Here is a 12,999-nt window from a genome sequence, read left to right as displayed (position 1 = left end):
GGCTCTTAGACACGCAGTCGTTCAAGCATATAGTCACTTTTTAGTCCAAGTTAGATGTATATTGATTTTATCAGAAGATGTCGAGATTATAAATCAGGATTTAAGGAGTATAGTGAGAGTGATTCCTGGTTAACGTAGTAATGGGTCGTGTTTACCATTTATACTTGTTTTATGTATTAGTAAATGTTAACAGCTTTATTGGGCATTCAGTTGTATTACAGTATGTGACATTTCATAGAGTAGAAAATCTGAAGTGCCAAAACTCGTCTGAACGCAAACTTGAGCAATGACGTCATAAATATGCAAATTAATATGTGACGTCACCTGACGCCACAAGTCTCACAAAATCCTGTGGGAAACACTGGATACGGTACTTTAGTTGGTTTGTTTATGTACGCTGTTACAGTTATTATCATGTAGCTAATGCTAGCCTATGTTGTTGGCTTTTCATGTTGCTCTGAGCAACTGCCATGCTTCGCTCGTTTGCAAGCCATGATGTCTCTCGAGGAAAAAAAAAATATTGTGCTCGCCTCACGGTCGTAGCTCATTTTCTCATGGGCGGGCAAAGCAGAGAAAGGGGAGGTAACCTTTCCCCGTATGACGACATAAGGGGAAGATTCCAGATCGGGCCATCTGAGCTTTCATTTTCTCAAAGGCGAAGCAGGATACCCAGGGCTCGGTTTACACCTATCGCCATTTCTAGCCACTGGGGGACCATAGGCAGGCTATAGGGGAACTCATATTAATGTTAAAAAACCTCATAAAGTGACATTTCCATGCCATGGGACCTTTAATTATTATTATGTGCTGCAATCAGATAAAGTTGCAATGTTGTTTCTAAGGTATTAAATGCTAGGACTTTCAGGTTGTTGCTAAGATAGATGGACAGATAGACAGAGACAAACTGATGGATGGATGGACAGATGGACGGATGAGCAGATGATTGGATGAAAAGACAGATGGATGAATAGGATGAATGGACGGGTGGATAGACAGATGGATGGATGAGCGGATGGATGGATGGATCTGTGTTTCTCAGCACAGTGAAGTCTTTTATGTCAGAAGATCAGAGAGATCTGGACTCCTCTGATTTGTGTCAGATGTTTGGTGTTTATCCAGACTGCAGATTTACAGTGTTTACAGATGCATTGTGGGGGATTGTGTGGTTCTGCTCAGGTTAGCAGATGCTGTGTCACAGTCCCAGATGGGACGTCCATGTTGAACCCGTTTGGTTTCACTGAAGACAGACGCGTCAGAGGTGATGGATGAGCTGCACTGTCAGACACAGATAAATCTGTTAGCATTGAGCTTAGATCTGCTCTGAAAAACATTCATATACACAAACTCACTTACCTGTGATTCTCTAGTGATCCTGAAGAGCTTGCTCAGGTGTTTGATTAGAGTTGGAGCTAAATGCACATTACGATAATGAGAATATGAGAGTTAATGTTCTTGCATTGGACTAAAACGTACTGACTTGGCTCACAGGGTATAACAACTTTCCAAAAAACATTTAATTTTTGTACTTTTTGGGGGGTATTTTTCCCAACTTGTTACACTTGTGCTGTTCCCAGTCGAAAATGACCATGCAAAAAATAATTGCTTAAATTTCTCGTTACTATATTATACTATATTCAATCTTGGATTCAGTCTTTTTTTTCAACTTGTTTTATTTCAGTTAGCAAAGGTTTTGTATTTCTTTTTGTAACTGATTGATCATAAGCCTCAATGATCTGAGCTCATGCACCTCAAATATTAATCATTAATAATGCAAAACAAATCTGGATCATTTTGGCTTTTTTCACTCAGAAACTCAGGTGCATGAGCTTAGATCAATCAGTTACAAAACAAAATGCAAAACCTGTGCCAATGGAAAGAAAACAAGCTCACAAAAAGATTGCATCCAAGAATTTGTAACATTATATTATAATGAGAGGTCTACAAGCAATTTTGAAAATGCCAGTCAGTTTTGACTAGGAACAGCAAATTTGGTAAAGGATTTCCAACACAGCACGACGGTTATAAATAAGGGTTACAAAGTAAGTTTGAAGTCAGATGTAGCCCAGACATGTTCTTGAGCTGTTAATGGTCAGTGTTGTTTGTTGTGGGGTTTGTGGGCATGCACAGACTCAGATGGTTATAAAACGAGGGCGTTCAGGCTCCTTTCTGTCCTGTTTGTTTCTTGAGCAGCAAACAAACACGCATATGAGCTCCAATGAAAAGGCTGGAGTTAAAAACACCACAGTCAGAAAACTGCTTTACTTTCAGCTCTGTGAGGTCAGTGAGAATGGCACTTTAATTTTGATCGTAAAACACTAAAACCCCTTAAAAACTCATGTCCTAGATTAGTTTAGGACACATCCCTTTCTGTATTTATGCTTCACTCCATGTTTCTTGTGTAAATGACATAAAGCAGTGCTCTTGGGTCCAGATGGATGTTGTGCTTCTTGAAGACGTCTCTCTAATGGCTCAGGCATCTTCTCTTAATGGATGCTGTGGCTCCGGCCGTGTGGATGTGTAGAGTCCCAATCCTTTAATCTTGCTCAGACTGCAGAGAGCCGTCAGTCATGTGACCACTATACGATAATGCTCTGGCCAGAACACAGTCTGTCCGTTATGAGGACAGAGCGATTCCTCTCTAATTATTGATCCGTGAGGGATCCAGTCAGATTTTGTGGCAGGAATTTTCAAAGCCTTTACTATTAGTATAATTATTATTTAGTAGTACTGTATAAAAAGTGCTACATTCTGATTGGATGAAATGTAAAATGCTAAATAATACATACCTGTGATAGACATTGAATATTAATGCATCAAGTTGCCAACCATAAACAAAATGCTGTGTAATTGCTTTAATTATGAGATTCTTCTTAGTGCAGTTTTTTAAATTAATTTGTATTATTATATAATTATTTGATTTATTAATGATTCATTTATTATTTTATAATTATTTAATTATTAATCAGTTTATATTGTATTCGTTTATTTACAGTTAATAAATATTATATTTATTTTATTTATAATATTTAAGTTATTTATACACATAATTTTAATACATAATAATATTAAATATTACTTTATTATTAAATGAGATCTTATTGTACTTTTTTATAATTTTATGTACAATCAGTATCATTATTTAATGTATTATTAATCAATTTAAGTTGAATAATATAGTTTATATGTAATATTTAATTATATATATATAAATGTAGGAATTAATTTATTATTCATAATTAATAAACAATATTTAATTTATTTTATTGGTTTATTTATTTCATTATTTAATTTGATTTATTTGTAATAATTTAGTATTGATTGATTACTTATATTATTATTTTATATTAGTTTTTGCTATAGCAATAGATAAGTCATTTTCCTCTGTATGCTTTTATGAAAATTTTTCTAAATAAAGCACCCTGGGTACATCATAAACTCAAAATGGTAACTGTACCTTTTTTAAATCACACCTGCAAAACTCTTGCAGAACTTCCCACTAAATGTGCCACTATTTAATATTCAGTTATAAGAGCATGTAACATTCAACGAAAACTCAGAATGCGTGTTTGCATTTCTCTTCATTCTCTCAGCTCTGACTGCGGCCGCAGGACGGGGGAAGATGGAGGTGTGCAGCTTCCTGCTGGAGCGGGGGGCGCAGGTTCAGCAGGTGAACAGGAGAGGAGCGTGTGCTCTGTTCTGCGCGGTCCGACAGGGACACTGGCAGGTGCGACGCTGCAAAACACCTCAACTCAGACATCTTCAGAAAAGATGTTTAACGCAGGACGTCTCTCTTTCAGATCGCAGATCTGCTGCTGCAGCATGGGGCGGATGTGAATGTAAGCGACAAACAGGGCCGGACGCTGCTGATGGTGGCCGCGTGTGAGGGGCATCTCAGCACGGCCGACTTCCTGTTGTCTAAAGGTGAGTGACGTGTGCAAATGCACTTTATTTATCTGCAATTGTTAATATTTATAATGCAAGAGTGAAAAAAGTGGCAGGTTTCCAGCAAACATTCTCTGCTTTTCCCAGGTGCCTCTTTAGCATCGGTGGATAAGGAAGGGTTAACGCCGCTCAGCTGGGCGTGTTTAAAAGGACACAAGAACATTGTTCAGTTTTTGGTGGAGAAGGGTGCGGTTATCGACCACTCGGACAAGAATGGACGCACTCCGCTGGACCTGGCTGCTTTCTACGGAGACGCAGACATCGTGAGTGAATATCGTCAGACAGGGATCTTACTGATGTGTGAAGTCACAGGACTGATGCACTGGATCATAAGAGAGATTGGGGGTTTTTTGGCAAATTTTTAGCGTATTATATTCAGTAGCTTAATGCATTTGGATTGAGTTTACAAACAGGATGCAGATTTACTGTATCTGAGTTTAAGGTAAGTTTTGTGCCGCTGTTTGGCTAACTTAGCATCTATTTTGATGCATATTATTTATTTTACTTTGTTGAACGTGAAATTTGTCTAATAAATGGTAGGAAACATAAATCAGTACATTAATAAAGGCATAAGATTTTTTTTATTAATAGAATGTCCAAAAGGACAGCACTTACAGTATTTGAAATAGATCTCTTTTGTAACATTGTGTCTTTACTGTCACTTTTGACCAATTTAATTGCTGAATTCATTTGTTTTCATTTTATTATTTATATTTGATTCTATTTTTATTATATTTTTCTGATTTTTTTTTTTTTTTTTTACATAAAAATTCTGACCCCAAACTTTTGAACATTAGTGTATTTTTTGTCATAAAACTACTACTTCCTGTCATTCTAATTTCAGCGTCCTGGCCACGGATTCTCTCGGATGATTTGAGGCATGTGTGTTGTTGTGTGTTTGCAGGTTCATTATCTGGTTGAGAAGGGGGCTGTGATCGAGCACGTGGACTACAGTGGCATGAGGCCGCTGGATCGAGCCATCGGCTGCAGAAACACCTCAGTGGTGCTCACCTTACTGAAGAAAGGAGCCAAACTTGGTGAGACCTGGATCATATGGAGGAAAATGTTGCCTTTTGGCAATATTATCAATATTTGTGTATTTGCTGTGAAATGAAAAGTATGATGGATTTTTTCAATCAGAGACTGAATAGTTATTGTAGCTTCAAAATGTTTTAATGCAAGAAGTAAAATACAGTGAAAAGAATGAAGAGTTTTGAATTGAAACCGAGCATTTGTCATCAATAATGTGAGCATGTGATATTCATTAGCCAATCACATCTTTTCCTCCTGAAGCCCTTACATCACAGACCCTGCTGTGTGTGTCTGTGTCTGTGTGTGTGTGTGTGTGTGTCGCTGGTGCTCAGCCTTTCTCAGAACCAGCTGTTTCCACTGACTTGAGCTGATTTAAATGCACAGAAACAATCATACTGCATCATGCTCTTTGTAAATGAATCTTTCTTTCAGAACTTATAGCATCCAGTCATTTTATGCCATAACACTTTGATGAAACATTAAAAAAAGTCATAATTGCACTTCAAATATAGCAATTAAAATGCATAATCATCAAAATTTAAATGAAAGTGGCTGAAGTAGTTTCCAGCATAGCAAAAAAATAAAAATGTGTGCAACAGCTTTATTTACACCAGTTTTGTCTGCTGAACCGCTTTGACGTAACATTTAATTTCAGCTAGTTGCAACATTTCTCATGTTCAGTTAGTGTAAATTCTTGTTAAAATAAAAGTTGAAATAAAAAGTTAAACTAATAAAAAAAAATTACAAAGACAAAAAATAAATACTAATTCCAAATATTTTTAAAAACTAAAATATTATATTGATGTAAAAATAACCCTGCTCTGATGACATACAGGTAAAAAAAATATTTTAAATTTGATTGTTTGGTAAAATTAAAATAATTTGAAAATAAAGTGCGTGTGACAAAGCTAGATCAGTCTCATCGATATCGAGCAGGGTTCACCAGACTAAGGTTCATGAGGGAACTGCAGGAGACTATAAGAGTTGATGAAAAGCTGAAAATGCAGCCAGTTTTTGGGGTCCAAAACTTTTTTTCTTCAGTGGAAACAAGCAAAAGCTGTGTGTTGGTGTAAAAGTGCTGTGGACGAGTGATGCTGTATTTTCTCTTTGCATGTCTCTTTCTGCTCTGTTTCTCATTCTTCTCTCTTTTAACTGCTTTCACTAAAACCCTCGTCAGGCTACAGAACGTCACCTTATGATCGAACAGGTACACTCTTTAGGTAACTCTTTCACGCCAATTCCATACTTCTGCTCAGCGGTGTTTTCAGGATCAGATTGATGTAACGCTCCACCTCTCTCTCTCTCTCTCAAGGTAACGCAGCGTGGGCGATGGCGACCTCCAAACCCGACATCCTCATCATCCTCCTGCAGAAGCTCATGGAGGAAGGCAACCTGCTGTATAAGGTCAGGACGGGACAGGGTGGATGGAGTGAGAGAAAAGTTCAGCATAATTTCAGAGATATCTGAGAGCTCAATGTTGAGACTGACTAATAATAATCAAGTATTCCAGAGATGAGTTTTGATATGTCATATTAATGTCTGAACGCTTATTAAAATAAAAATGAGAACAATTATCTCCACACGCCTCATCAAAGCGCTGAGCTTTAATCCAGGAGAAAAGGGATTGGAAATAATGACATATTGAGTGATTGTTATCAGAGCAGAAGTGAGCAGCTGATGTGTGCGAGACATTTAACAGACTGACGCTTGTGTCAGGATGATCTGTGTGATTGATGAGCTGCATCTCTCTCTCTTTCTCTCAGAGGGGGAAGATGAAGGAAGCGGCTCAGCGGTATCAGTACGCGTTGAGGAAGTTTCCCAGAGAGGGATTCGGTGATGAACTCAAGGCCTTTAAGGAGCTGCGTGTGTCTTTGTACCTCAATCTCTCCCGCTGTCGCCGGAAAACCAACGTAAGACACCAGAGACACCTGCTCTCATTCACTTATGTCTCTTTAGTTTCTAACACATTTTCATATGAATTCAACAGGAGCCAGACATAAATAATGTTCAGATTTTTAATTCAGCTATTAATACTGACAGGTTCTCAAACATCAGTCATCAGAAAATATTTTACAACCCACATGGTAAAGTTTTCAAATACAAGGCAGTGTTATTTTAGTATTATTTATATACTATTGTAGTATTTAATAATGTTTTTAAAAAAAAAACACTTATTTTGCATTTTTAAGCTTAATTTGTAGTGATTTTTTAGTAAACGTTTTGTTATTTTTAGTATTTCTATGTAGTTTTAGTTTTGTTTGTATTATATTTTGTTCAGTTAGTTGCCAAGGCAGCATTGTTTTAATAGTTTGTCAACAACAACAGTGCAAGCTGAAAATGTATTAAAAAAATATCCAGACTTTTATTTACCAATCAAAAATATATTTATAAACTTTAATTGCATTTGTTATTTGGACTTTCACCAATATGTTTTTTGTGATGTTGACGCTAACAGTTAATTGATCCCTAATTCAATTATGGTCAACCATATAAATTCTTAACATGTGTATGTATATATAATCCAGTATTTATATTTTATTTAAGATTTATTTCACTTAATAAAAACTTTATTCATTTTAGGTTTAGTCAAAAATAATATCATTGCAGACTGGAAATGTATAAAAAGTGGAAAAATACCAATATTTAATATACAATATAATTTCCTATGTAAATTTATTTATAAAATATTAAATATATATATTAAAAAAAATGACTCTTCTCATGTGCTTTTTGTGATTATTGATGCTAATAGTTATTTGATCCCTAATTTAAATCATCAACTCAACTATAGAAATTCTTGAAAAATGACAAATTCTCTTATAATTACCAATTATTATTATTACGCTTCATGCCAAGAGTTCGTGCCGAGGTGTGCTGGTTCTGCTGGTCTGGTTCGATCAGATTGTGTTTTTTCGCTGCTCAAGATGTCAGACACGGCAAGACTAGAAAGATGCAAATTACTCTGAGGGCCTGAATTGATTTGAAGGTCTATTCAGAAGTAATAGTCCGGCTCCAAAAGGTCTCCCGACACAATACGGAGCCAATTTCCAGTCTGCACTTCTGATTGATGACACAATGAACAACAGCTGAAGAGTTCATTAATTACATCACCTATTATTTGGACCAATTTACAGCTATTCAGCCGTGCTGCGGTGGGAATCTAAATTCTGCAGCTCTGGCTGAGTGGATGATTGCTTCACTTAGTTTGGTTGTTCTGAGTTTTGGTACCTGATGTTCACCTCACTCTGTCTGACAGGACTTTGGCATGGCAGAGGAGTTTGCAACCAAGGCTTTGGAGCTCAAACCCAAATCGTACGAGGCGTACTACGCTAGAGCCAGAGCCAAACGCAGCAGCAGGTGAGGCCATGATGCATCTTCAGGTGCTGCACTGGATTTCATCTGCTACCAACCTAGTGTGCCGTCTACTTAGGCAGCATTTTAAGGCTTCACTACTGCACTTTAGATGCAAAGTCTGTCCTGGGGTCGGATTCACGAAAATCTTAAATAAGTTAAGAAATTTCTTAAGATAAATTATACGAAGTTCGTAAGAATGTTCTTAAGTGCAATTCGTGAAAAATTCTTAAGAAGAAAATGAGTCTTTATATGAGTGAAGACATGGTGCACTGATAAACTCACACTTTGTCTTTTTGTGCTTCCTGCAGATTACCATAATAATCACGCACACTCTTTGACTGGCGCTCAGCTTCATGTTTTAAAGTAGCGTCACAGACAGGCTAATCATGACCGATCATTGTTTACATTATCAGTCATTGCTGTCACTTCAGAAAACTCGCGCACATCCCTATTAATAGTCATACTATGTATTAGGCTATATGTAGCTAATGTTGTTGTAATGCTTAAATATAACAATTCATTTGAAATAACCCATTCATTAAATAATTCTTACTGTTTTGGATTTAAGACAAGTCTGGCGCTGTCCTAAATGTAGTTATTTATGATGATTTTTAAGAAGATTCTTTTCAAAAATTTGAATTATTCATTTTTGTCTTAATCTTAAGAAAAAAGATAAGAATGTTCTTAAGAAGAATGTTTGGGAATACAAAATATTCTTAAGAAAAAAGTTAAGTAAAAAAATAAGAAGAAAATGGCAGTTAAGAAATTTCTCAAGAATGGCCCCAGGTCAAGTCAGAATTGCATTAAATAGCAATTTGAAATGTATTGTTTTTCTTACGGCGCTATATGTTGGTTCTAATTTAAAATTCTAATCTGTAAATAAAAAAAAATTATAAATGTAATTTAAAATCCACCCATTTAAAATGGTTGGTGATTGTTAATTAATATGTTACAATTATAACTGAGAAGTGCAATATTTAAATTTAATTAAACAAATGATATGAATGAAATGTATATACGTGTATGTGTGTGTATATATATTTATGATGTGTGTGTGTATATATATAGTGATTAAAGTTGATTATAATTACAGATTATGTAAAAAAAATAATAATAATTAAATCGTTGTTAATATAGAAATAACAAAATAATTAGCAAAATGTAACTATTGTCATTAGTTGTTTTTTTATTTGTATGATTGGTTCAGTTTCCTGTCACTTGTTTGCGTTTCCAGCCTCAATTATTCTTCTGATTTTCTCTCCATCTCTATCTGAACGCTCTGCTCACAGACAGTTCAGCGCAGCGTTGGCCGACCTGCACGAGGCTACAAAGCTCTGCCCCAACAACCGCGAGATCTGCCGTCTGCTGGCCCGCGTGGAGGACGAGTCCAAACAGATGCAGCGCAGCCAGAGCAAACACCAGAGCTTGGGCAACCCGCCGGCCGACCCGGAGCACGCCGGTCCAGAGCGCGGCGATGATGATGAGGAGGAGGAAGAGGAGGACGACGACTCTGAGGCCTGGTCTCAAAACATCTACTCGCTAAACCGGACTTCAAACGGCCGCTCTGTTTCACCACCTCAAAGGCAAAGCCTCCGACATCAGCACCAGAAGAGCCTCGTCCTGCAGCCCAGCAAACAGGCACAGATTGTCAAAACCAACCAGCATCTCGGCTCCTTACAGGCAGGATCCTCACGGCCAATCAACACAAAGAGCCAGTCGCAATATGCTCCGTCCAGCCCGATTCCTAGCCGACATATATCCAGCATCCTAAAGGCCGGACCGGGCATTGATATCAGCCCATTACTGCCCACAAATGACGATGCAGACATCCAAATGCACTCGTCTAAAACTCTAGAAGGGACGGTTCTTTCTGTGACTTCTGGAGCTCAAAGTCAAGAGTTGCGAAAGGACGCCAGCATGAGGGTTTCCAGCTCCACCAGCAGCTTGGCGTCCAGCAGCAGTTTATCAGACAGCGGGAAAGCGCAAGGCCCAGACGTGCGCACCAAAACCATATCGGACAAGCCTAAAATCAGCCAGACCGGCTCTGTGGAGTTCAAACCCCGTCCGTTCATGGGAATCATGGACAAAACGGCTCGATTTCAACAGCAGCAGCCGCCGCCGCCGCCGGTGGCGTCTCGAGGTTGGCAGGGTCACTCCACTGAAGGACTCGTCGCTTCTGCGGGTCTGACGGGCGAGATCGCATACGGAAAACCGTCCGGAGCTTATTACGAGCCGCTCAAGGGTCCCGTCATGGGCGGCCTGCACAACGGGAGTCTGCATGCTAAAGAGTTCTGCCATAAAGAAAGCAAACCGGTTCTGGCCATGACGCATTCATTCACGGACAGCATGAGCAAACAGCCCGGCTTAACTCGAGAAAACCCCACCATTCATGTAGCGGCAATGAAACCAAAGAGATCCTTTATTGAGTCGAATGTTTAGGATGTTCATATGCAACAACCCTAAAAAAAAAAACACACTTCAGATGAAGGGATTGGATCTACACACACACACACACACACACACACACACACACACACACACACACTTGTGTCCATGCAAAACATTTTTAAAGAAATAAATACTATTCAGAAAGGATGCATTAAACTGATCAAAAAGTGACAGTAAAGACATTTATAACGTTACAAAGGATTTCTATTTCAAATAAATGCTTTCTATTCATCATAGGATCCTGAAAACAAAAATAATATTTCAAGTGTTTTCAACATTGATAATCAGAAATGTTTCTTGAGCTGCAAATCAGTATATTAGAATGATTTCTGAAGGATCGTGTGACACTGAAGACTGCAGTAATGATGCTGAAAATACAGCTTTGCATCACAGAAATAAAATTACATTTTACAATATATTCACATAGAAAACATTTATTTTAATTTGTAATATTTCACAATTTTTTACCACATTTTGAATCAAATAAATGCAGCTTTGGAGACACTTCTTTCAAAAACATTTTTAAAAATCTTCCCCACACCAAACTTTTGATTGGTAGTTGTATGTATATCGTAAAGCATAGATATATAAAATATATACGATCAAAACATTTGGACACATTCTCCATTTTCCATATTGTAGTATAACAGTTTCAAACTTATCCATTTTAATTCAAACTTAAGTTTTATAAAGAAATTCATATGTAGGCACAAGTTATGTCTACAAAATTTCAAGCCAAATTTCAAGGTTTTAAAGATCATGAAAAGTAATATAGTGCCATGTATAGTTTATATATGTATAACAAGATTTAAAGAGTGTTCACAAACACAATATTCACTCAAATATATGAAAACATGACATTTATATTCTGAAGTTCTGACTTGTGTTCATTGGTTACATTATAACTGATTTCTGGGTCTGTTTCTACTCGTGTTTTCTTTAAGCCCTGTGAACATGGACAACTCCAGCATCCAGAATGATTGTGATTTTTTTTTTTAAGCCCTTCAAAAGGGACCTAAACGCCTGAAGCAGGGCTCGATCACTGCGTCACACTGACTCAGACACGGCACTGAGGATCCGATGAGAACTGAACCTGTGCACAACGGATTAATGTTGCCTGACATTATGACAGAGATCACACCCTCCACTATGTACTGTACATATATATTGTAATGTGTATTTTGTCCATTTACAAAAGAAGTGTATTTTGCATTTTTCATGCATTTTTGGTTGACGTGATGTTTGCGGTTATTAAACTTGTACCTGGTCTGTTTGTATGTTTGTACATTACATCTGAATTTGCCCACCGATGTTGAAAAGTCTATTCTTCCTGCTTGTTATTCCTGTCTAGATTAATTTATTTACGGCGCCTCCTGCTTGGTATCTGTCAAAGCAATATATTTTATATAGTTATTTTTGCACAGCTACTTTTAAAAGAAATATGAAAAATGTTTTATGAATATGAAATACGGAGGCCATCTGGGTGTGAGCGCATGCTAAAGTTTATGTGAAGGTAGTGGAGAAAAATATTAAAAGTAAGTTTGAGATGGGCAGATATATTTGAAATGTGTATATATATTATTTTTTTTGCAATTGGTGCCTCATGAGTTGTGATCTGTTACTGCATTCTGTATTAAAAATGAATTCATTTCTGCCATGGTCCATTTATGGGAAATAAATAAAAAAAAAATCCCACTGGAAAATGTATTTCTTCATTATTAATCACTATGAAGTGTTGCATCGTAATTTGGACAAGCTAGTTAAGACTCAATTTTTTTTTTTTTTTTTTAAATCATAATCTGGAGAACATCCTTTAATAAAAGATAAAACCAGTCCAAAAGGACACATGCTTTTGGAAACATTTTATATTTCACACTAAAGCCATTCAAAAATACATCTTAATTTTTTCTTTTTATTAATGTAAAAGTGAAATATATATATATATAATTTTTGTTTGTTTGTTTTTTGCACCTGGTGTCTCATTGTGATCACGTATGCACTTTGTATTAAAAATAAGATTTCCATCTTATTTCCAGGTAATAAGTTCCACTAGAAAAAGAAACAAGACCTGTCAAAATCAAAAATATGTACACTAGCAGGCTTCAGCACACTTTACAGCCCACATTTCATACGTTTTATATCTCACACAATCTCAAAGCCATAAACTAGGGTTTCCATGTTTCCTGACATGTTAGCTTTATGATGAATCAACTGGTAAAAGCT

The 12,999-nt window shown here is 36.9% G+C and overlaps 2 protein-coding genes across 5 annotated transcripts in view; one reads left to right on the top strand and one right to left on the bottom strand.

Annotated features, from left to right (window-relative positions):
* Positions 1 to 12,470, top strand: part of LOC306876487 (protein TANC1-like) — a 173,552-nt gene extending 161,082 nt beyond the window's left edge. For 3 of the 4 annotated variants that reach the window (XM_079427695.1, XM_079427698.1, XM_079427696.1), the window contains 9 exons: positions 3,591 to 3,724; positions 3,798 to 3,921; positions 4,030 to 4,205; positions 4,847 to 4,979; positions 6,152 to 6,181; positions 6,287 to 6,378; positions 6,738 to 6,884; positions 8,231 to 8,331; positions 9,618 to 12,470. In XM_079427695.1, the coding sequence (XP_079283821.1) occupies positions 3,591 to 3,724; positions 3,798 to 3,921; positions 4,030 to 4,205; positions 4,847 to 4,979; positions 6,152 to 6,181; positions 6,287 to 6,378; positions 6,738 to 6,884; positions 8,231 to 8,331; positions 9,618 to 10,767 (2,087 nt within the window). In that variant the 3' untranslated portion in view covers positions 10,768 to 12,470. The remainder of the gene's footprint in view (positions 1 to 3,590; positions 3,725 to 3,797; positions 3,922 to 4,029; positions 4,206 to 4,846; positions 4,980 to 6,151; positions 6,182 to 6,286; positions 6,379 to 6,737; positions 6,885 to 8,230; positions 8,332 to 9,617) is intronic. The other variant, XM_079427697.1, reaches the window with a different exon arrangement.
* The window catches only part of LOC306876498 (WD repeat, SAM and U-box domain-containing protein 1-like), a 16,098-nt gene continuing 8,951 nt past the window's right edge, over positions 5,853 to 12,999 (bottom strand). Inside the window, exon 5 of the mRNA XM_079427721.1 lies at positions 5,853 to 6,369. Within this exon, the coding sequence (XP_079283847.1) occupies positions 6,350 to 6,369 (20 nt within the window). The 3' untranslated portion in view covers positions 5,853 to 6,349. The remainder of the gene's footprint in view (positions 6,370 to 12,999) is intronic.

The sequence above is a fragment of the Barbus barbus genome (genome assembly GCF_936440315.1).
Source record: "Barbus barbus genome assembly, chromosome: 10".
Taxonomy (NCBI): Eukaryota; Metazoa; Chordata; class Actinopteri; order Cypriniformes; family Cyprinidae; genus Barbus; species Barbus barbus.
This window is presented reverse-complemented; position numbering and strand designations above follow the sequence as displayed.